At 33.4% G+C, this 25,326-nt stretch overlaps 1 protein-coding gene across 1 annotated transcript; it reads right to left on the bottom strand.

The window, feature by feature from the left end:
• Nucleotides 1-6,729: 6,729 nt before the first annotated feature.
• Nucleotides 6,730-24,622, bottom strand: LOC123262458 (tubulin alpha chain-like). Its single transcript, XM_044724678.1, has 6 exons — nucleotides 24,352-24,622; nucleotides 24,021-24,265; nucleotides 22,549-22,776; nucleotides 12,544-12,802; nucleotides 8,839-8,991; nucleotides 6,730-7,027 (listed from the first exon to the last, which is right to left on the bottom strand). Exons 1-6 carry the CDS (start codon nucleotides 24,526-24,528, stop codon nucleotides 6,770-6,772), a joined length of 1,320 nt encoding a protein of 439 aa, XP_044580613.1. The 5' UTR covers nucleotides 24,529-24,622; the 3' UTR covers nucleotides 6,730-6,769.
• Nucleotides 24,623-25,326: the final 704 nt, after the last annotated feature.

Here is a 25,326-nt window from a genome sequence, read left to right as displayed (position 1 = left end):
GAAATTTTTTTTTTTTTTGGTTTTAATTTTTCTTTGAAACGGCTCGACTGATTGGCTCCAAAATCATATCAGCTCGAAGTCTCAATCAACACTCTCAAACATCGTTCATCTTGATCGGTTGATTCGTTCCCAAGATATTGTATGACAAAATTTTATTTACATATGGGGTATTCCATGCCAAATCGACCACTTTTGAACTCGACCCCTTTAGATTTAGCTGAAACTTGATCATTCTTTTTTACCCTTTGAAAAACATTTTTGAGAATTTTTTCAAATTTTTTTGTCCAATCTAAAAAAAGTTTTGAATTTCCCAAAAAGTGGCTTTTTTATTTTCAAAGAGCCATAACTTTTTTAGACATTGACCTTTGGATACCTTTTTTTTAAAAAAAATTTTTATTTTTGAATGAACTTTTCGAAAAAATACACAAATAAAATTAAATATGATCAATTCTATAAAATAATCGGTTTTTTTTAACAAAATCGTTATTTTTTCAAATTTGGCCACGTTTTTTTTTTATTTTTTTTTCTCAAAAAAAACTTCAATCAATTTGACAACTATTCTCGCCCATCCCGGGCAGGGCCGACTTTTTTTTAATATTTTATTTATTTAATTAAAAAAAAAATTTTTATTATTTTAGAAAATTTGACAATACATACACACATATACGGGTGGATGTCCAACCAGAAATCGGACCTAAATCTATAACTTCCTTTATTTATAAATTATGAAATTATAAAGCGGAAAATTAAAAAACTTTAAATGCGTTTATCTTAAAACTATGTTTTTTTAGTTGACGTACATGACATTTTCGGAACCACTGATACAATCTTAATTAAATTTTAACTATATATTCTACATATATTAGTAGCTATTGCTTCAGGTACAACCAAATCAAAATTTTGATTTTTACTATTTTTCAGGACTGAAAACTGTAAAAAAAAGCCTCATTTTTAAGTTTTTTTTTTTTTTTCAATGTCCGCCATTTTGTTATTTATCAATAAATATTAATCTCCGTAGCTGATGCAATAACTACTTATATATATTGATAGTAAATAATTTTGGTTTTTGTGTTATAAATGAACCGTTATCAAGTTATCATGTACGTCAGCAACATACCAATGTTTTGGAGGAGGTGAACCTCCGTTCACCCGTCGTTTGTTCATATAAAAAATTAAAAAAAAAATAAATTTAGATATTTATTGTGTTATTCAAGAGTGTATTTGTTACGCTGAATAAATTTTATATAAATATCTATAATAGTTTCTGTGTAAAAAAAATCATGAATATTGGATTTTTTTCGAACACCATTAGAACCAGAATGACTCCTTAAATTGAATACAAAAAAAGTGAACCTGATTTCATTTGATTTTTTAATTTTGTTAGTTTCTTAACGATTTAATTTAAAGAAAGTTTTTTTTTTTTTATTCACTCCTCTGATTTTCAAATAGATTGCAAAGTAAATTACTTACCTTGATTTTCAAACAACAAAAAACGTATGACTTCGGAACGTTTAATGATGATGATGATGATGATTAAGAGAGCCCGCGATTTTCCATTCGCACGATATTGTTGCGACTGATGATTAAAGTTTGTTGCACAGTTAATTTATAGATAAATCCACGCGCGTTACAACGCAATGATTTGAAGAAATTGATAAGAACGTAACTTGGTTACTTAGATTTCAATTGCAAATAAAACTTAATTGTTAATCAATAATCACACTCAAGTAATATAATTTTATATAAAAATTGTTTTTATTAAGTATCATTGTTCTACAATTTTTCTATCCTGAATCATTGAAACTTTTAATTTAGTTTAACTCTACTATTTCATCAGAATAGGTTAGAACTCTATCACTTTTTAATCAATAATATCGCATACTCTTATTCGTCATGCATGTACTCACATATCGCGCAGTTGTCCCGTCATTGTAATGATAAGAATAAACATTAATTTATTAAATGGTGATAAAAAATTACATTCAACTGTAAGCTTTTGTTATTTTTAGAATGTAATGATAATAATTATTATTAGTAGTAACATTCATTTTTAATATCGATGAGCTAATAATATTAATTACCGTTATTTGTTGGTTGTTTAATACAAAAAAAAAAAAACTTTATAGTTTAGACTAATAATTTTTAATTTATAATTCGTAAGCTGTATTTTAAATTTAAATCAGTTTGGCTTTCTTCAAAAACGTTTTTTGAATAAAGTTGATCCAATCCGAATTTCAAGTCTATATATGAACGTTATATTATGAGCGGGAAATTCGAAACTATACATCTGTATTAGTTCCCTAGGAAATGATCTTCTGTCTTAATTATAATTTATAAAATTTATGAGGAGCTTAGATAATCTTTTTGAATTAAATTCAATAAATCAATCAATTAAAGTTATTAAATTATACAAACCATTCATTATTGCTAAGGATATTAGTTCGATGACTTTTATCATTGACTTAAAATTGAATACTATAGTATGCTTGTATTGAAATCTTATCTTTTGTTGTCATTTTTTTGTTCAATAATAAAAAACATCACTGCAGAATTACCTATGAGTTATCATTAAATGTTTAAAATTATATTTTCTTACGGCTAAAATATATTCCTAAAATATGTAGAAAAATATGAATCTAAAAAATACGCGAGTCATTTTCCCACAGAAAAAATTTTAGGCACGATCAGATATAATATTTAGGCTTGATTAAATGTAATAACAATATCGGACCAATAAGCAAAAAGTAATGAAAATTTTTAACCTACAACTTTTTTTTTCAAAAATAATTTATTTTTCTTAATTTTTTTTTCTGGCCATGTCTCTAATTCATTAATAAAATTATAGCAAAACAAGAAAAAAATAGTTTTTTCTGCTTTTATTAAAAGCTCAAAAAAATATTCAATTTAAGGAACAAATCGGGCTTCTCTTTAATTCTTTTCAATGAATGAATTTATGAACTTATAGGGCTATTACCCGATAAAAAATATTTATATATAAATTGGTTATATATGATTATATATGAAAAATGGCCAAATATAATCATATCTAATTATATATAATTATATATAACAATATTTAATTATATATTTATTACATCTAATTAATTATTGGGTTAATTTTATGGATAGAATATTTAATATGGTCCTACGCAATTCTGTGTAACCAATTAAAATGCAAAAAAAAAATATCTATATAATTTTATAGCTATAACACCAGCGGTCACCCATCCAACTATTAACCCTGCTCAATGCTGCTTAACTTTGGTGATCTCCGTGCGTCTTGAAGTGTCTGTCTGCTGTGCTGCTGCCTTAGATGATAATGATTCTATGATCTACATAATGTATCATATGAGTTTATCATAAATGGAATATAAAAATTGATTTTAATATATATTTGGATAGTCATTATTCATAATTTATTTATTTTACCGAATTTCATTATAATATAACACTTATTTAAATAATAATTTTACTATTAGGTAGTAGCAGAGCAGACCAAAACATCTCATAGGAAATGTGACAAATTTTGTATTTCAGAATTATTCAAACGTAATTATAAACATCATTTTACACTTTTTGTGATTACCAAAAAAAAATTTTTTTTCAAAGAAAAAATTTTTATGTCTGTTAATTATATATAAACATATATACTTATATATAATTATATATGGGACTATATACAATCTTGCATGGCTGTGTATTGCTCCATATATAGTCATATATAATTATATATGATTATATATAACCTCATATACAATTCCATATATAATCATGTATGATTATATATAATTCTATATACTTATATATAATAATTGTATATGGAACTATACAGGGTGTCCCAGAAGTAACGGACGCCATTGTAGCATCTGATAAACAAAATAATTCTGAGATGAAAAGTCCTTAGCCATTTTTTAATCAGACGCATAGATAATTAATTATTAATTAAAATAACGTCCTTTTATGCGTTAGAGAGAGAGCGCTAGTGTCAAGTCAAGTGCGTTTCAACGAAGACGCTTGCACGTGTGAATGTGTAAGTAAATATGTGTGACTACGTTAGCTATATGAAGCTATAGAAGCTAGTTAGTCATACAGTTAGTTGTGTCTTTGTTTGGCACATACTTTACTGGACACTGGCGCTCTCTCTCTAACAAATAAAGAGACGTTATTTTTAATTAATAATAGATAATTATCTATGCGGTTAATTGAAAAATGGCTAAGGACTTTTCGTCTTAGAATTATTTTTTTCATCAGATGCTACAATGGCGTCCGTGACTTTTGGGACACCCTGTATATAATCCTGCATGGTTGTATATTGCTCCATATATAGTCACATATAATTATATATGATTATATATAACCTCATACAATTCCATATATAATCATGTATGATTATATATAATTATGCATGATCATATATAATTGTATATAATTATATATGTGATTCCATATAAAATCATATATAATCATATATGATTATATACAATTATATATAATTATATAGAAACATTTTTTCTCGGGTAGAGATACATTGAGATATGAAAGTCTTTGAGAATATTTTCTGTTTTATCAAAATTAACAAAAATACAATTGATTAACGAAAAAAAAATAAATAAAAGTCATGTTTTTCAAAATTTTTCGAATTAACATAGCATAGAATTGAAAAAAATTTTTTTTAGAGATCACGATAAACTCTTGCATATAAATTATTCCAGTTTCTGAAACTGCTCTCAAATTTTTTATAAAATGATTGGTTGCTGAGATACTGGTAATTAAGGGGTTAGGTGGGTTTCAGAAGTTCAAAAAAGGGTATTTTTACTATTTTTTTTTTTTTTTTAGTATATTCAACCATATATTTTATTTAACCAATTCAGCATATCAAAGATACATATTTAATAGTATATTGTGTAACTAGGGATCAAACAAAACGATTTCAGACCAGAGTGAAGTTGCCTGCCCGAGCGAAGCGAGGGCTGGCATCACTCGGTCTGAAATCGTGTTTCATCCCGCGTCACACATTATATTTTTCATATAAGTTGCATTAAAAATGCTAGTTTCAATGTCTGGGAGCCAACTAGAACTAGATAGTTTCAGACGAATAGCGAAAATACCATTTTACTATAAAACTTATAATAATATAGAAAGTAATAGTTTATTTTTTATCAAACATTATTCGTAAATTGAATAGTTTTTTTCTTTTGTCATTCCTATTTATGCTTAATAACAGAATTATAATATGTCAGTACAGTTAACGGTTAGAATGACAATTATAAAGGTATAAAATAAACAAACAATTGATAGGATTGAAAATAAAGCTGCAACTTCATCTCGCGGGCAGAAAATCGTCATTTTCTGTCCGCCGGGAAGAAATGGTTGATTCCTGCCCGGCACAGTCGCATTAGTCTGAAATTGTCTAGTTTCGGTTGGCTTAACAGGCATTGAAATTCGCATTTTCAATGCAGGTTATATGAAAACAGTATTTCGTGAAATTTTTATTTAAAAATTCCGAAAACTTAGCCGTTGGTACCTCATCTCCCTCGACGTCTCAAAAAAAATAATGCTTTTGCCGTGGACAGCATAACTCATTATTGGTTCATCTAAAATCAAAGAACCAAACATATTTCGTTAGTACATGGATAAATCTTGTTATTGAATGAAGGAGAAAAAAAAATTAAAATTCGAATTTTTGACAGACTTTGAACAAAAAAATACATTTTTGGTCAAATTTTTGCCATGTATTTGCTCGAAAAAATTAGTTGAAATAAAAAAAAAAAATCCTTCGTCCAATAACGAGATTTATCCATGTACTAATGAAATATGTTTGGTTCTTTGATTTTAGATGAACTAATTATGAGTTATGCTGTCCACGGCAAGAGCATTTTTTTTTATTTTTGAGACGTCAAAGGAGATGAGGTACCAACAGCTGAGTTTTCGGAATTTTTAAATAAAAATTTCACAAAATACTGTTTAAATACGTATCTTTGATATGCTGAATTGTTTAAATAAAATATATGATTGTATATGCTAAAAAAAGAATAGTAAAAATACCCTTTTTTTGAACCTCTGAAACCCACCTAACCGCTTAAGGACAAAAGGATTATTTTTCATTTAAAATCGAATATCTCCGAAAAAAATTTCGATAGAAATGAATTTTAAATGTGACATCCAAGATTTTGACAAACAAACTATCATATCCTATATAATGGATCAGCAGGATAAAATTTTTCTAAGCCCGTAAATTAATTTGGTAAAAAGACTGCAGAAAATTTCTAAAATTTTTTTTGCGACATTCCTTAGGATTACGTAAGAACTATAACTTCAAAACTTTTTCAGCGGAAAAATCTGAAAACTAGAATTTAATTATCGTCATGATAGTTTATATCGGGGGAATCTATCAGACAGTTCAGCACAACTGATTCTTGAGAAGGTACTTAAGAGGTTTTAAAATTTTTGAGGTAAAAAAAAATATTTTTTATTGTCTTTAGCTTAGATATTTTATAGCTGATGAGTCTATATAAGTTTCAAAATCCCATGTTATGTTTGTTATTTATCTTGATAACACTCTCAATTTTTAGCAGTCCCGATAATACGAAAAAATGATAGAATTTTGTCTTTAAATTTTGAAGATTAAAAAAACCTTGATAAAATAATCATAGTAAATATTTTTAAGATTCTATTAATAGAATAAATTTATGAATAAATTTATGAATAAATTTATTCAATCGAAATAACTTTTTTTTTTTTAACTAATATTACAATTCCGCGAAAAAAATTACTTCTCGACATCTTTGTAATCATCAATAAGTGCTGCAATATTGTCTCTAGCCTCGACAAACACCGACTCATCTAGTCCTTCATCCATAAAATGATGCACAAATGCACGTTTCTTGAACATTAGATCATATTTTCGCGCCAATCTCAACCAAGCGTGACGTATGGAGGTATTATTGCATAACATTGCTAATGATCTATCTGTTTTGCCTAAATCTCCACCCGGGACCGTTGTCGGTGGTTGATAATTTATTCCAACCTGAAAAAGTATCGCATTTCAAATTACTATTTTTCATTTACTTTTTAAAAAAAAAAAAAAATTAGAAAAACGGTTCACCCTAAAGGGCATCCCTGCAACTTCCCGCTAATTCCATACCTGAGCGCTTAAAATTGTACTTATGACATTTTTGAGATTTTCGAGCTCGAAATATAATTTATGTGATATTTTGAGCTCGCTGAGTTCAAAGAGATAATATTTCTATGCATTTGAGCTCTCCCAGCTCAAAAGTCTGATAGAAGTTTCATAGAACACTATTTTCGGAATTTTCAAACCGCAATAACTTTTGAATAGATCCACCGATTTTCACGCGGTTGACGGCATTCGACGCAGTTTTATTAGCCTTATAAGTTATTTTCAGGTTTTAATTGATCGAACTAAAAATTTCGGAGTAATCCCGAAAAAACACTTTTTTCGGTTTTCTTTCGTTCACGATATCTCTCGAACGAATCAACCGATTTCGACCAGCTTAGTGGCAATCGACGTGGTTTTTTATTGTCTAGAGCTGATTAGTTTTTGGAATCGATCGGTAAAGCCGTTTAATAGTTATCCAAAAAAAACCACATTTGAAAAAAATTTTTTTCTTAGTTTTTTTAAGATTTCTCAAAATCTACTGATCCGAATCGGTCCAAATTATACTCAAAATCTAAGTTTGGCCAAGCTCTTTCAAATGGCACCAACCGCGATAAAATCGAATCAGCCGTTCAAGAGTTATAAGTGGTTCACATACTTTCACACACACACACACACACACACACACACACGCGCGCACACACACACATACATACATACATACATACATACATACATACATACATACATACATACATACATACATAGACATAGTGACAACCTCGCGGGAATAGTCAGGGGAGCTTCCTATGACCTCAAAACGTCGAGATCTGATGAAAACTCGATTTTCGAAAAACGGGGTAAAACTAATATCTTTCCGATTTTTGAAAATCTTCGATTTTCTTAGCGGGAAGTTAAAAATTTTGAATTGAAACAATGATTCAGACAGAGATGGTCTACAGAGTCAACATTTTTTTAGATTATTATTTTAAAAACTTCATATTTCATTTAATGAAAATTACACTGTTGAAAAAATTTACTTGATTTACTTGAGAAGAAAATTTTTGATCCATGAAAATCGTTTTGAGTTCGACTATAAGACGATAAATTCTTAAGTCAAGTATAATTTACTTAAATCAAGAAAAATTTCTTAGTTCAAAATTTGTATTGCTTTAAGGTAGTTGTAGCGTGATAGGCATTTCAACAGAAAATTATGAAATTTTTTTTATTGAAAGATAAATATATTAATAATTCACTACCAAAATTTCAGATCAATTGACCGCACCGTTTTTGAGTAATTAATTTTTGAAATTGCATCTTTTACACGTAGCGGTATAGAGAGATGATAAAGTTAGTATGAAATCTTTGGCCCACTCGAGTGGTATGGAAGATTTCATACTAACTTTACCATCTCTCTATACCTCTACGTGTAAAAGATACAATTTCGAAAATTAATTACTCAAAAACGATGCGGTCAATTGATCTGAAATTTTGGTAGTGAATTATTAATATATTTATCTTTCAATAAAAAAAATTTCATAATTTTCTGTTGAAATGCCTATCACGCTACAACTTCCTTAATCAATATGTTTTTTTTTTCCAGTGGAATTAAGTGATAAGAAATATAGGTGATTCTGTAGGCCGTATCTCAAAATTTTCTATCGATAGGGAGCTTCTTATCAGTTTTAAAATAAAAAATCTATAAAATATTTATTACTAACCTTGAAACCAGTTGGGCTCCAATTAACAAATCGCACATCTTTTTTTTCTTTTAATAATTTAATCGATTGATTAACGTCATTTGGATTTATATTTCCACGGTATAACAGACAGCAACTCATGTAAGCACCATCTCGAGGATCACATTTCACCAACTGATAATTAAATATGAATAAAAGCTATTTTAAATGAAATATTCAATCATGCTATATTAAGGTGTCGTAAAAAAAATCAAATTAGTTTATCACGTTTTAAAAACCCTTATTAAGAATCAGCTAGACAAAATAATTTTTTAAGCGTCGCAAGACTTTTTAAACTTTACAAGTGGTGTATACTTGAAATGTTTTAGAAGTTGCATACTGAAGAATATAAATAAAGCACCAGCCGTACATAAAAGACAGAAGAAAAATTACCGTTACTTTGTTTTAACAAATAATAAGGACAAAATCCTGTGAGATTTCCAGATTTTTTTTAGGATTTAAAATTTTTTTCAAAATTTAATATTTCTTCAAAATTTTTACTGTTTTCAAAATTTAATTTTTTTTTTTAAATTAAGGTCGAATTTTTTTTTTCAAAATTTTGTCTTTTACAAATTCGATTATTTTTTTGAATTTGAATATCTTTTTAATCCTGCCGAAAAAAAAATTGACCAATTTTGATCATCGATTTGAATCGATTCATGAAAATTTTTCTTAGTTGATTAAAAATTATTTATATTCAATTACTCCAGTACTCTGCGTAATAGAAATGAAATTTTACTCCGAATTCATTCCCGAAATTTTTCCAGTTTAAAATTGCTAAAAATAAACGTCAATTAAAATTTTCCATTTTATCCTGTAGCTTCCACTGGAAGTCCTGTTGCAACACCTATTTTTTTCCGTGTACATAATATTTGATCCAATCGAAAACTAAAATGATTAATTTCCCAAATATTTGAAAATTAATAACTTTCTCAGCGAAAAATAAATAAGGTTCAAAGGTGGAGTGCGCCTCATGTATATCAATATTTTTGTTGATACACGGTGAGAAATTTCTGTAGAAATTTACTATGCATACATAATAAGACTGAACCTTAATGACTCAATTCAAAATATTACCATAAAAATTTAAGAATATCATATTGTACCAATCAATATTTACTAGGGACCATAGTAAATTTGACCATGCAACTGTTACATAAACATATATAAAAAATTTTCGTAAACTGACAGAACAAAAACTGTTAGTGTGCTTAAAACTTTTCATTATAGTTCCATAGTAAAATTTCTGTTGCTCAGTCGACAATAAAAATTTATAAAAAAGTTTCACATTTAGTCACGTGTACTCGGTTTAAATTTAAAATTGTGACTATGAAATTTTCAAATGTCCCATAGTAAACGTATGCGCGTCAGTCGCGACGCGCGCTCTTTCATTTTTTCGTGCTGCTTTGTTTTGTCAACATAAGTCTACAGACGCTATCAGTAGTGGTTAACGGTGTTATGAAAATTGCAATAAACATTAAGTTTTAAATAAATATTAGTTTATAAATCCATCAACACATGAATAGCTATTCATTTCATTAACTATAGTTAATGAAAATTTGTAAGATTCATAAATAATAAAATATTTAATAATTTACCGTGAAAAATTAAAATGAAAACAAACATTCGATGGTTAACCTGCAACCGATACTTCTAATAATAATAAAAAATAATTTAAAAGTTATATATTGTGTTTATAATTATTCATAATAAAATTAACTGCTAAAATAAATCCTACGTTCATTGTTAAAAATGAAAAAAAAAAAATAAAAAAAACTATATTTTAAAAAAATATTTTTAAAAATTATTGCAAACAAAAAATTAGGAAAACGGTTGACCCTAAAGGCCATCCCTGCAACTTCCCGCTAATTCCGTTAATACCTGGCCGCTTTTTGAGCTCTTCGAGCTCAAAAGTACAATCTGTGTGTTGTTTTAAGCTCTCCGAGCTCAAAAGATACCTTTTCTATGCTTTTGAGCTCTTTGAGCTAAAAAGTCTGATAGAAGTTTCATGGAACACTATTTTGTGCATGTTCAGACCGCAATAACTTTGAATGAATGAACCGATTTTTACGCGGTTGGCGGCATTCTACGTAGTTTTAAGCCTTTATAAATAATTTCTAAGTTTCAATTGGTCAAACTAGAAATTTCGGGTAACTCTGAAAAACACTTTTTCGGTTTTCTTTCGTTCACGATATCTCTCGAACGAATCAACCGATTTTGACCAGCTTGGTGGCAATCGACGTGGTTTTATGATGTTAAGAACTGATTAGTTTTGGAATCGATCGGTAGAGCTGTTTGAAAGTTATTCCAAAAATGTCGAAGTTATGTTGAAAAAATCCTTATTTCCAAATATTTCGTCGAGGATATCTCTCGAACTAATCAACCGATTTCCACGTTTTCGGCGGCAATCGACGCGGTTTTAACTTCTGAAAGTATTCTATATCATCAAAAACGATCCGAGAAGAAATGACGAAGTTATGTGAAAAAACACTTTTCGGTTTTTCGGTTTTCTTTCGTTCACGCTATCTCTCGAACGAAAGAACCGTTTTTGATCGGGTTAACGCCGATCGGCGTGGTTATCCAAGCTTAAGGGCGGATAAGTTTTTGAAGTTGATCGATAGAGCCGTTTAAAAGATATTCCAAAAAAACTACTTTCAAAAATGATTTTTTTCTTATTTTTTTTAAGATTTTTCAAGATTTCTTAAAATCTATCGGTCCGAATCGGTTCAAATTCTCAGGAAATCTAAGTTCAGCGTAGCCCTTTCGAATGGCACCAACCGCGATGAAATCGGTTCAACCGTTCAAAAGTTATAAGCGAGTCACATAGTCACACACACACACACACACACACACACACACACACACACACACACACACACACACACACACACACACACACACACACACACACACACACACACACACACACACACACACACACACACACACACACACACACACACACACACACACACACACACATACATACATACAGACATAGTGACAACATCGCGGGGGTAGTCAGGGAAGCTTCCTGTGACCTTCAAACGTCGAGATCTGATGAAAACTCGATTTTTGCCAAACGGGGTAAAAACAATAACTTCCCGATTTTTGAAAATCTGAGATTTTTAGCGGGAAGTTAAAAATCTTGTTTGGTTTGATGTTTTTTTTGATTGCTAAAAACATTTTTTAATCTAAAATTTTTTATTTTTTACAAACGTTTTCTTATTTTTTTTGCTATAGTACATTCGGAAATTTAAATTATTGCATATTCCATTTTACTATGGTACATTTCAATTTCTACCATTTACTATGTCTGATTTCATTTGTTTCGGAAATTACTATGGGCCATTGTAAAATTTTATTCTGAGTCAATAAGGTTCACTAGTAATATGCACCATTGTAATATCTAAAATCCATGCAGACTAAAAAATAATGGAAATTTCTCACCGTGTATGTATTTTTAATCTGATTAATTTGATAAAATTATCTTGATTATCACTAATGATCTATGATACGTAGATAATAAATAAAATTGTATTTACTTCTATAAATAAATTAAAAGGTTTATCGCAAAATGATTTTTTAACACCAATTAATAATTTGATAAAAAAAGTAGTTCAATAGGCTATCAGGATAAAGCGATTGAAGAGTAATGTTTATAATTAAAGTAGACTACTAGGGTACCTGATTCGAAGGTTGAAAACACTCATTCGTTATATGCAATACGTTCATATCTACATTAGATGCTTGTCTTGCAGTTATTATCGGTGAATATGTTATTAGAGGAAAGTGAATCCGTGGATATGGTACTAAATTAGTTTGTAATTCATCTAATCTGACGTTAGGTGATCCTTCGAACCTCAATGATGCAGTAGCAGCTGAAACTACTTGTGATTGTAGGCGATTCAAATTTGTATATGTTGGACGTTCAACTTCCAAGTTGCTAGAAAAGATATTATAGTGTTCAATTTTGAAGTTTTTTTCGGTTATTTATTTTATCATATGGACTGAGTAACTTGTTCATTGATCTTTGACTTGACAATTAAAATTTTCTCTACATTAATTTTTTGCGGAAATATTCGACTTTGAATAAAAAAAATTAGGAAAACGGTTGACCCTAAAGGCCATCCCTGCAACTTCCCGCTAACTCCATACCTAAACGCTCAACATTTATGTAAAATGCTGAAAATGCGAAAAAGCGGAGGATCAGGTTTTGGTCTGGATATCTCAATTAAAACGCGGAAACATTTATTAAAATGAACACTATAAATTTATTTACACTAAATACAAGTTATATTTAATATGTTAATTAGTGGATTGTTTAAATAAAAGCGGATAAATAAAGCACTGCGTGATTAATCAAGCGAAGCCGGTTGACACGTGGTTGAGCACACTGCCGACACTGGAAAAGCGGAGAATTATTTTTACAAATAACACAATTTATCTGTAACAAACTAAAGCGGGTTAATAACAATTAATTTAAGCAAATTAACTTATTAAATAAGCGAAATACGATTTGTTAGCAAAAAGCGAAAGTAAAGAAACAATAATGGCGACTTGTTGCAACAAAAGCGTGGAAGCGAAAGATAATAATAATAATGCGTCTTCTTCCTCGTCGACTTGGAGAAGAAGGCCGATTGCGCATGTCAGCGGAGCGATCAGACAATCACACCACCGAGACATGGCGTGATCAGTCAAGCTAAGCTTTCATAGGCGGTTAGTTTTTGCGGGAACTAGCGGTAGACAGGTGCGGCTCGTGAAATTGGGAGTCCCTCAGGGGCGACTTCATCGCGGCTGGGCCTGTTCACTGAATAATTTCACTTATTTTGTTTTTGAGCTCTTCGAGCTCAGAAGTACAATTTCTGTGTTATTTTGAGTTCTCCGAGCTCAAAGAGATAGCTTTTCTATGCTTTTGAGCTCTTCGAGCTCAAAAGTCTGATAGAAGTTTGATAAAACACTACTTTTTGAATTTTCAAACCGCAATAACTTTTGAATGAATGAACCGATTTTTACGCGGTTGGTAGCATTCGACGCACTTTTTGAAACCTCATAACGGATTTTGAAGTTTAAATCGATCGAACAAGGAATTGCGAAGTAATTCGAAAAAAACACTTTTTTTTTTAATTTTTCGTTTTCGATAACTCTCGAACGAATTAACCGATTTTGACGGGACTGGTGGCAATCGACGTGGTTTTTTAAACTTAAGAGCAGAATAGTTTTTGAAATTGATCGGTGCAACCGTTTAGAAGTTATTCCAAAAAAACGATTTTTTGAAAATTTTATTTTTAAGATTTCTCAAAATCTAGCGAACCGAAATGATTCAAATTTTCACGAAATTTAATGGCAATGATACTCTTTGAATCGCCACTTATTTCGATCCGATCGGTCAAGCCGTTCAAAAGTTATAAGAAGTTTACATACATACATACACACACACACACACACACACACACACACACACACACACACACACATACATATAGCCGCACGGACACCATCGCGGGAATAGTCAGGGAAGCTTCCTGTGACCTTAAAACGTCGAGATCTGATGAAAACTCAATTTTCGCAAAACGGGGTAAAACCAATAATTTCCCGAATTTTGAAAATCGTTGATTTTCTTAGCGGGAAGTTAAAAATTAGGACAACGGTTGACCATGAAGGCCATTCCTGCAACTTCTCGCTCATTTTGTACTTAAGAACATGTAGGACAGAGAATATTCAAATTTTGGACAAAATACCGAAACGCTTCTTGACCAAGTAATTTTCAAACAAAAAATTATTAAACTTGGCCGGAGTATGTTTATAATAGTCCTTCGTAAATTGATTCTTAAATTTAATAATTGAAAAAAAATAACAAAATGATAAATAAATAGGTAGAGTTCGCGTGTAAAACTGCCTTATCTCCGGGCCCATCATATATTCAAGTAAATAAACTTTACTATAAAGAAATTACTCATAAACTTACAACCAATATAATCTTTGAGATTGATTTAATTTTTTGGTTAATCTTTACTTTAGTTTAGATTACTTATAAGACAGAATTATTAAAATGCAACTAGGTTTGAATAGAAAACTAATTATCAACAAAAAATTTCATTTACTATAGTAAATAAACTATAATTTAATTTTTTTGAACGGTATTGGGAGTATTGACAGTCAGCCTGATAATCTTCAGTGCATTTTATGTGTTTCAAATAAACAATCCGATATATTCAATTGGCATTTGTTATCACTAATCCAAACTGAATTACCGACAACAGACTGTATTACATGCTCTTAAGCGCTCAAAATTACACATTACGTTTTTGAGCTCTTCGAACTCAAAAATATGATTTTTGTGTCATTTTTAGCTCTTCGAGCTTAAAACTAATAGCAGTTTAATAAAACACAGTTTTTTGAATTTTCAAACGGCAATAACTTTTGAATGAATGAACCGATTTTCAAGCGGTTGGTGGTATTCGACGCAATTTTTAAAGCTCCATGTTGAAGAATGTTCAAGTTTAAATCGATCGAGCCAGGAATTTCGAAGTAATTCCGATAAAACACTTTTTTTGGTTTTCTTTCGACAACGATAACTCACGCATGAATCAACCGATTTCATCCGGGCTTGCGGTGATCGACGTGGTTTTTTTATCTTAAGAGCTGAATAGATTTTGGAATTGATCGGTGAAGCCATTTAAAAGTAATTCCAAAAAAACCATATTTCAAAAAAATTTTTCTTGTAGTTTTTTTGAGATTTCTCAAAATTTACCAGTCCGAATCTATTCAAAGTGTATTCAAAATCTAAGTTTGGTCAAGCCCTTTCGAATGGCACCAACCGCGATAAAATCGGTCAAGCCGTTCAAAAGTTATAAAAGGGTTACATACACACACACACACACACACACACACACACACACACACTTGGGGCAGAGGAGAAACTGCTACCAGGCGCGTCTCCCCGTAGCGGATGGGAGAACGCTCGCTGTACCTGGTACAGAGGGTAGGAGCCAAATAAAATACGTTCCCGTGGGCAAAACTCCCCTTTAATGGGTTGGTCACACTAACTGACCTAACAAGACGATCGTTCCCTGCCGTGACCCACTGGGAGTGACCGGAACCTCGTGTCGTAGTTTCCGACGATGCAGGCCACGGCTGATGTGAGCTTGCTCTGCCGAGCTGTAAGTTGCAGCAGTGGATCAGGAGCCAGCCACTTCGGGCCTTGATCAGGAAGTACGCAGTGAGTGTTAGAGATCGGAATCTTCTCCGCTCCGAGCGAGTCTAGTCCGTCCGTGTATTCCGGGACTGGCTAAGTGTCGGCTAGGCCTCAGGGAACTGGGGTAGGAGTACTATCTCCGAGGGTACACCCGTTCCTAGTTATGGCAACCCGCTCCACTCCGTACGATGCGCTGGTGAATTTAAAAGTATGAGTAAAATTCAGAAAAACAACAATAGTGAAAACGGGCCTCATGCCCAACAAGCAGCGATTGAAGCAAGCGCTGAAATGAAGCGGTCACAAGCGTTGCAACGCCTTGAAAAGCTGACCAGTGAGCTAAATGACTTCATCCAATCTAAGGTCAATATCCACGAGGAGATTAAGACCAAGACGACCAGCGTAGCCAATGCCCTCCAGAGATTCAAGAAACTTGATGAAGAATGGCGTTTAACAGTACGACGCACTTCTCGCACTACACCGGAGAGAAGCATTCAAGCAACTGTCGTGAATGAAGAAGCAATGGACACTGGAGCCGAAGGTGACGGTGAATCAGTCGCGGAAGACAGAAGCAGAACTAGCAGCAAGTCAACTAAGAGAAAAGATCGATCTTCTCCCGACCCAACGATCAGCCAAGTTGTGAAGAAAAAGGACCTGAAACCAAGCCCTCCGAAAAACACGGCAGTGCAGAACGCCGGAAAAAAAGAGGTGACTGAATGTCAGTAGGTCCAATCCAAGAAGGAGAAGAAGGAGCAAGCGAGAGAGCGGTTACAAAAACAACCGGTGAACAAATCTCGGCCGGAGCCTAAGCGGAAAAAACCGCGAAAATTCACCAAACCAGATGCCTTAATTATTCGACCCGTTGAGAAGGCAAAATATGCCGAGATACTGCGTCAGATTAAAAAAGATGTCCCACCAGATCAGACCCGTGACGTCGTTGACAAGGTTCAAAAGACGAATGATGGGAATATGCTCATTACGCTTTCCAGAAAGACCGCAGACAAAGGACAAGCTTTGCTGAAGACCATCAAGAGCATCCTTAAAGAAGAAGCGCAAGTCATCTGTAAAGGCCCAGAGGAACAGCTTGAAATCCGGGACATTGACGACGAAACAACTAAAGACGATGTCCGGAAGGCCTTACAAGAGGCAGCTGGAAATGACTACGAAATACCTTAAGATGTCATTAAAATTCGTCCGGCCTACAGAGGTCCTCAGACTGCTTCAGTACGATTGCCAGCAGCAATAGTGCAGAAGATACTCGGAAAGACAGGCAAAATAAGGATTGGCTGGGTAAATTGCCGTGTCAGAGCAGTTAAGACACCACTACGATGCTATAAGTGCTGGCACTTTGGGCACACTACTGCCCAATGTAAAAGCGAAGTCGACCAATCTGGGCTTTGCATCAAATGTGAGCAAACAGGTCATCAAGCTGCTCAATGCCCAAATAAAGTGAAATGTGCGTTATTTGCGGAAAAACCTGGCTCTCAGGACACTGCTCACCGGTCTGGTTCTGGCCGATGCCCAGTCTTCCAAGAAGCACTCCAGAAGCTGACAAATAAACGAACATGAGGATACTGCAGCTTAACATCAATCACTGCGAAGCTGCGCATGACCTGTTTATGCAGACAGAACGGGAATTATAGCTCGACGTTGTGCTTTTATCGGAGCCATATAAACATTTAGCTGGACAACCTTGGGAGACGGATATCACCACGAAAGCTGTGATCTGGGCTTGTGGTAAGCTCCCTTTCCAGAGTGTAGCTACCAATGGCAACGCTGGCTTTACAGCAGCATCAGTAGATGGCATCCGTTTTTACAGCTTCTACGCACCACCTAGCCTCTCAATTGCTGAGTTTACTGACTTCTTGGATCGACTGACCGAGGACGCGAAGCAACATCATCCAGTGGCGATAGCCGGGGACTTTAACGCCTGGGCAGTGGACTGGGGCAGTAAGCAGACTAATGCACGAGGAAGAGAGCTGCTAGAAGCTCTTTCTACACTAGATGTAGTCTTGCTGAACAGTGGTGGCACGCCGACCTACACCAAAGGTGACGCAAGCTCGATTGTAGTCGTCACTTTTGTCAGTACCAGCCTTGCTAAAGGTAACTCTAACTGGAAGGTACTGGACATCTACACTGCCAGTGACCATCATGCGATACTCTGGAAAACGTCAAACGACCAGAACCTCAGGGGGCCTATCAAGCAATTTAACACCGTCGGTTGGAAGGTGAAATCTTTTGACCCAGAAGTATTGCTAACAGCCCTCGATAGTGATCCGATAGAAACTGGATGTGCAGAAGAACATACTAAGGCCCTGATGATGCGAGTAACACAAGCTTGTGATGCCAGTATGCCTCGCAAACGTGTTATGAATTCAAGACCTGCGGTACACTGGTGGAATGATCATATCAGCAACCTCCGTAAAGAGTGTCATCGAAAGAGAAGAATATCTCAGCGTGGCTATCAACGACCTAACTCTGCAGTGCTGATCGCAGAGTACAAAAAAGCTCGTCGTGAACTTAATAAGGCCATAAAAGAGAGCAAAGGAAGATGCTGGAAAGAGCTCGTATACGAGGTCGACAAAGACGTGTGGGGTCGGCCGTATAAGGTGGTCATGACGCACCTGAAGAAACAACAAATGCCGTCACCTACGTGTCCCCAACTCCTTCAGAAAATCGTCACTGCGCTGTTTCCACAGCAAGACAGTCTCAATTATCAGTCAACGCAAGGTGAACTGGACGGCATTCCACCTGTCACTGAAGAAGAATTGTTGGAGGCCTGTAATCGGGTAGGAAATAATAAAGCGCCGGGATTGGACGGAATCCCTAATATAGCCTTGAAAACCATCATAAAGGCAGCACCAACATTATTTCTAGACGCTTACAACGCATGCCTCAAGGAGGGGACTTTTCCTCGTAAGTGGAAACAGCAACGGTTAGTACTTTTACCTAAAGGAAAGAAACCGCCAGAAGAACCGTCATCTTACCGACCACTCTGCATGCTGGATACGGCGGGTAAGATATTTGAGCGTATCATCCATCAGAAAATAGATGCAGTAGTCGGCCCACTCTTGGCAGAGAACCAGTATGGATTCCGGAAAGGACGATCAACCCTGGACGCGATCAGCCTGGTTGTTAATACGGCCAAAGAGACAATCGCAGGAACTAGATGGAAGGGTGGAACGAAGAAGTACTTTCTGGTGGCTGCCTTGGACATCAAAAATGCTTTCAATTCCGCTAATTGGGACTACATCATGCAAGCTCTCGACGAGAAGAACGTGCCAACATATCTTCGCAGACTAGTGATTAGCTATTTTACAGATAGAGTGCTGAAATACGATACAAAGAATGGTCCGAAAGAGTATGATATAACCGGTGGTGTGCAACAGGGCTCTGTTCTTGGTCCACTTCTGTGGAATATCATGTATGACGGACTTCTGAGACTGAAGCTTCCAAGATGTGTCAAACTGGTAGCGTATGCGGATGATGTTGCCGCAGTGATCGTCGCCAAACACCTCGACGAGATTCAACATCTGTTTAACATCACTTTTGAGATCAACCAGTGGATGGATACAGTGAACCTACAACCGGCCAAGCAGAAGACCGAAGCAGTGCTTATTACCAGCCGAAAAGAAGTTGAAACAATTAAGCTAAAAGTCGGTGACCGAGAAATCACATCACAACCTCATATACGATATCTGGGAGTGATGCTTGATGCCCGACTCAACTTCAAGCAGCAAGTAGAACACGTCTGTATGAAAGCGTCAGTAGTGAGAGCTAGTCTCGCACGATTGATGCCGAACGTCGGAGGCCCAAAGCAGAGCAGGAGGCTGCTATTGTCATCAGTAGTCACATCGGTGCTCACCTACGGAATATCCATTTGGGCTGACGCACTAGAGGTGCAAGATTCATGGAGAAAAGGTGGACCAATATATCGTATGAGTGCCCTACGAGTAACTAGCGCCTTCCGCACAATATCAGAGGAAGCAGTGTGTGTTATTTCCGGTACTCTGCCTCTCAGAGTCCTAGCTGAGGAAAGACGGAACCTATACCAACAAAAAAGGTCAACCACACTGAGCCCTGAAGAACTTAGAAGGGAAGAACGGCAACACAGCATCGCAAGATGGCAACAGGAGTGGAATTCTTCAGAGAAAGCTCGGTGGACGTACCGTCTCATACCTCGGATTGATGTGTGGTTCAACCAGAGTCACGGTGCGATCAACTATTATTTAACGCAGATGTTATCAGGACATGGATGTTACCGGAAGTATCTTCACCGCTTTAAGCACGATGATACCCCAGAGTGCCCGTCCTGTCCAGGGGTCAATGAAGATGCGGAGCATGTTTTCTTTGTGTGTCCACGTTTCAACCAACAGCGCGATGAGTTAGAGAAGATTCTGAAAAAGAGAACCCAACCAGAATCAATAGTAGAAGCAATGTTGTCGTCAGAAGCTGCCTGGAACGCCACAAGCACTTTTGCTTCAAAAGTGCTTACAGAGTTGCGATCCATTGAGAGGAAAAGAGCGAAAGACAGAATCTAGAAGAAAGAAATAACATCTTAGCCACCAGAAGGAAGAGCGGCAGCTAATTCCTCCCCCCGCGAAGAAATGCCTTACGGCGGTACCATGGGGGATCAGAGGATAGAAGAGAAAGGGGTTTAGGGTTTAGTGGGTAGGGGCGTCAGCGTCGAGTTTAGTATGACGCTGCGTCGAGTCGCCACATATCCAGGCCAAACAGCTATGCCTAGAATCCGTAAAAAGGATTCCCCCCCCCCCTAAGGAAAAAAGAAAAAAAAAACACACACACACACATACATACAGGCATACGAACATCATCGCGAAAACATTCAGGGAAGCTTCCTAGGACTTCGAAACATCGAGATCTGATGAAAACTCGATTTTCGAAAAACGGGGTAAAACCAATAACTTCCCGATTTTCTTAGCGGGAAGTTAAAAAAGCTTTCTGTCTTTGAGAAGGTATTCTGGTCTAGAATTCTGAAAGTCGATTTTTCTTGATATTTCCTAAGTTCAAGGCTATAAGTAGGGTAAAGGCTCCAAATATTGACCAGTTTAGATAAAATGAAGATAAATACAGTATTTTTTAATTTATTGGAAGAGATTATGAGCTGAATCGGGTGTTATGCATTTTTACAGTTTTGAGTTACAAACTATAATATTTTTATTTATAAAATACATAATAATATATATTAAATTGTAATAATTAACGTTACAGCCGATTGCTCCGAATATTGACCACTACTTACTAAATACTGACCGCCTGTGTTCCAAATACTAACCAGCAATATTATGCTTACTAAACTAATAAATAAATTTTATTGTTAATCTATAAAATAGTTTTGACATTAGGTAATCTATTCACTAACATGTTAATAATTTCAGTACTTTTGTTAGTTGTTCTGTATTCAGATACAATATTATCTTTAGTACTTATATTAAAATGAATAGCCAAAGCCATACTAATATTAGGTACATTGGATAATTTACAACACCAATTGTTGGCCAGAGTATTATTTCAATTATTAACATGATTTTTCTAACAAGAACTATTGATAATTAATCTTTGATATTCAATTGTTTTGACAAATCGCGTGCCTATAATGCAAAAAGAGTGCATAGCTACAAGTTAGTAGTGATCCATGCTAAAAAAGCGTATAAAAAATTTTTTTTTGTCATTCTTCTTAAAATCACTCACAGCACGAAGATATGAAGAAAAAAAAATTCGAGCATCCTAAAGCTAAAAGGGCGTAACTCAAGTTATGCTCCCTTTTAGCTTTTAGAAAAGTAGTGCCTAAAGCTAAAAAGGCGCATAACAAAAATTTAAATTTTTAGATAAAATTTTGATAAATAGTTTCACAAGACATGAAATGAAAAAATTTAATAATAAATAAAAAAAAATTTCTTAACTGCCGGTCCCTATACGATTGCAACTTTATATTATATTATATACACGTGAACTTTTCGATAATCTTTACTCTCGTGATGAGAGATTTGCTCACGTTTAATCTCCATGCGGCCGGGCAGCTATACAGTTACGAAGATACACGACCTAGCCCGACCGTTACCGAAAGTAAATTTTTTTTTGTTACACCTATAATCTCGTGAAGAGAAGAATGCTCACAATTTCCGACGCGCATGAAAAAAATATTTTTTCATAAAATATATATAATATTAAAGCATTTCAAAAGTTCATAATTTGAAAATAGGTAAAATTACTCGAAGGTAGAAAAAATTTCATCTACCCTTTCCATTTAAAAAAAAAAAGTTTTCATTGTTTTAAATCGAGCGTGAGCAAAATGCTCATAACGTGAGTACTGATGGGTTAATAACGTCACATCTAACTGCTCTGGGTTGAGCTATAAAAATTTGGGAAAAATTATAAGTAATAACGCCCATTTATACTTTATTGATAATGATAAGCAAGATGAATAGCTACAGCATATGCTGATTAAAAATTATTATTAATTGTTAAATTCGTACTTGGAGCAGATATCATAGAGTGCCTCATTATCAACAATAAAACAACAATCTTCATAATCAACAGTTCCATGTGTCGTTAATAAAGCATTGTAAGGCTCGACTACAGACGTTGAAATATGTGGAGCTGGATAAATCGAAAAATCTAATTTTGTTAATTTATCATAATCTTGTTTTATGTTTTCTAGTAATAATGTAGTAAATCCACTTCCTGTGCCACCACCAAACGATCTAAAATTTTCAAAATTAATATTTAATCCATAAGTATGTGTACACGGAGAAAAAAGTATATATTGCTATTGTAGCGATTCAGTGGATCGTGAACGTAGTATTGTGATTAGCTCAAAACAGTATTGTCATTTTCACAATATTATAACCTGATATACTCAATACTTCGGATTCTTATATTCACTTGCCGTGGTATGTGAATATGTCAAAACGTATTGTGATCATAAAGAAACGTTTCCTTACTACGGCGAAACGGATCGTGATTATCACGATCCACGACGCCTTCAGCGCCACCACGCATAACCAAGTCTGAAACTTACGAGTGGATTTGTTTACAATTTTGGTGATGAAATAGTGATAATTACATAAATTAGTGAATTAATAATAATAGCGATCATAGTTCCTATGTTAACTGTGTTAATGCTGTGTCCGTAGTTATTGTATATAATTCTACTGCGTTGATAAGGAAAAACAATGTACATTATAAATTGTATTAAATAAATAAAATTTTTGTTTTCATAAAAGTCTTTTTTAGCATAAATGATTTGATCCCATACTGTTTTATACAAAAATATGTTATTGTATGAAATATGTACAGAAAGGAGTAAAAATTCCATTAAAAAATTTTTTTCTTATGATAAAAATACTTGCCTCTTTTCAATGAATACTTCGATAATATAAATTTCTAAACAAATAATAATAATATTTGTAAAAATTAAAAAAAAAGTCATATGAGATCAATTCCAACAGTACTGCTGTAAGTCATTATTTAAACATTTTTAAACCTACCCTGATTAAAAAAAAGTATTGAGACAAAGAAAAAAGTATTGAAAAGAATTGGTTTTCTAATCAATCCAATACTTTTCAATACTTTTTTCTTTGTCTCAATACTTTTTTTTATTCAGGGTAACCCAATTCTTGACTGTCATAATCTACACAAAAAATTTTAACTAATCAAGCTACAAAAGGAATTTGTATTTATGTTAATAACAATAATATACCAAAAAAATAATAATCTGCAATAAAATATAATTAATATTTAATTCAAGACAACTAATCATCTATAAACCATAGCAATATAGACACTCGATATCCGAATCCATGTGGATCGTGATAATCACGATCCACTAGATTGGGCATATGCACATCTAAAGTATAGTCATGCGGGGATCGTGATCATCACTATACTGTGTCGTGGTAATAGCAATATTTTTTTCTCCGTGTACAATAAAAAATTAATTTGTCACCGAAAAATAATAAATCCTATTAATTTAGAGCAATCTTCACACACACGACGAATGCGGTCTATAACAACATCAATAATATCATGGCCAACATTGCAATAACCACGTGCGAAATTGTTAGCTGCGTCTTCTTTTCCAGTTATTAATAATGTTGGATCAAACAGTGATTTGTAACAACCAGTACGCACTTCATCAATTACTGTTGGCTCTAAATCGATCATTATTGAACGCGGTGTTAATTTACATGCCTATAATAACAATAATTATAATTGATTTTATTTAAAATATGAAACTATGTATGAGCTCGTTTAAATAGAAGATTTGCAATATTAACTTGAGATGGGGAAAAAAATGTCTGATATGAGTTGTCATCAGTGTCATAACCTTGAACCATGAAACCATCTGGTTTTATGCCATGCTCGAGACAAAAAAGTTCCCAACACGCATTGCCCACTTGGACTCCAGATTGTCCCACAAAAATCGTCAGAATTTCACCTTCTGTGTTGCTCATGTTGAATTATGCACTTGATTCACCTCACACTTATTATGTATGTCAGTAGGTTAAGGAGTTCGGAAGAAATTCAGAAATTTTTTCGTTTCGATTAATGAAAATGATTAGTTTGATATTTTTTGATTTTTCAATTTGCTTCACTAAAAATTTTGATTTTTTTTTTTCAAAGCCTAAAATTAATACATTTTATTTTCTGTTTTTTTTTTTTTGTCTTTTTATAGGTTTAGGAAATTTTATTATTATTTATGGATTTATTCAACTGTTTTAAAAATATTAATAGAAATATAAAAAGCGATTACAAATCGCTTTACTAATGCCAAAGGGCGTACCTCAAATTATACTCCATTTTAGCGCTGCAGAGCCAAAAGGGCGTATAAAAGAAATTTTTTTTCGAAACAACCCAAAAGGGTGTATTTAAATAAATGCTCCAAATAGGTTTTCCGTCAAAGGTTTTTAATACTATACCCTTGATAAAAAAAAATTATATATTACGCATATTAGTCCGAATTTGAATTTTTTGGCTAAGTAATTTTTTGAAATATAAGAAAACATAAAACTAATATCAATGTAGGATTTCAATGAAGATTATTTTATTGATCCATCAAACAGAGGTAAAGAATATATTTAGCCTAATTGTTTTTCAAATAGCTTCGTTATTGAATTACATGAATTATATGTCATTTGTTCTTTCTATTATTTTTTTATAAGTTTGGAAACTGTACTTACAGTTTCTCTTGACCGAATAATAATAACTGATACATTAATGTTCATTATAAAATAATAGATTTTCAAATATGT

This window comes from Cotesia glomerata, linkage group LG4 (genome assembly GCF_020080835.1).
Source record: "Cotesia glomerata isolate CgM1 linkage group LG4, MPM_Cglom_v2.3, whole genome shotgun sequence".
NCBI classification, from domain to species: domain Eukaryota; kingdom Metazoa; phylum Arthropoda; class Insecta; order Hymenoptera; family Braconidae; genus Cotesia; species Cotesia glomerata.
This window is presented reverse-complemented; position numbering and strand designations above follow the sequence as displayed.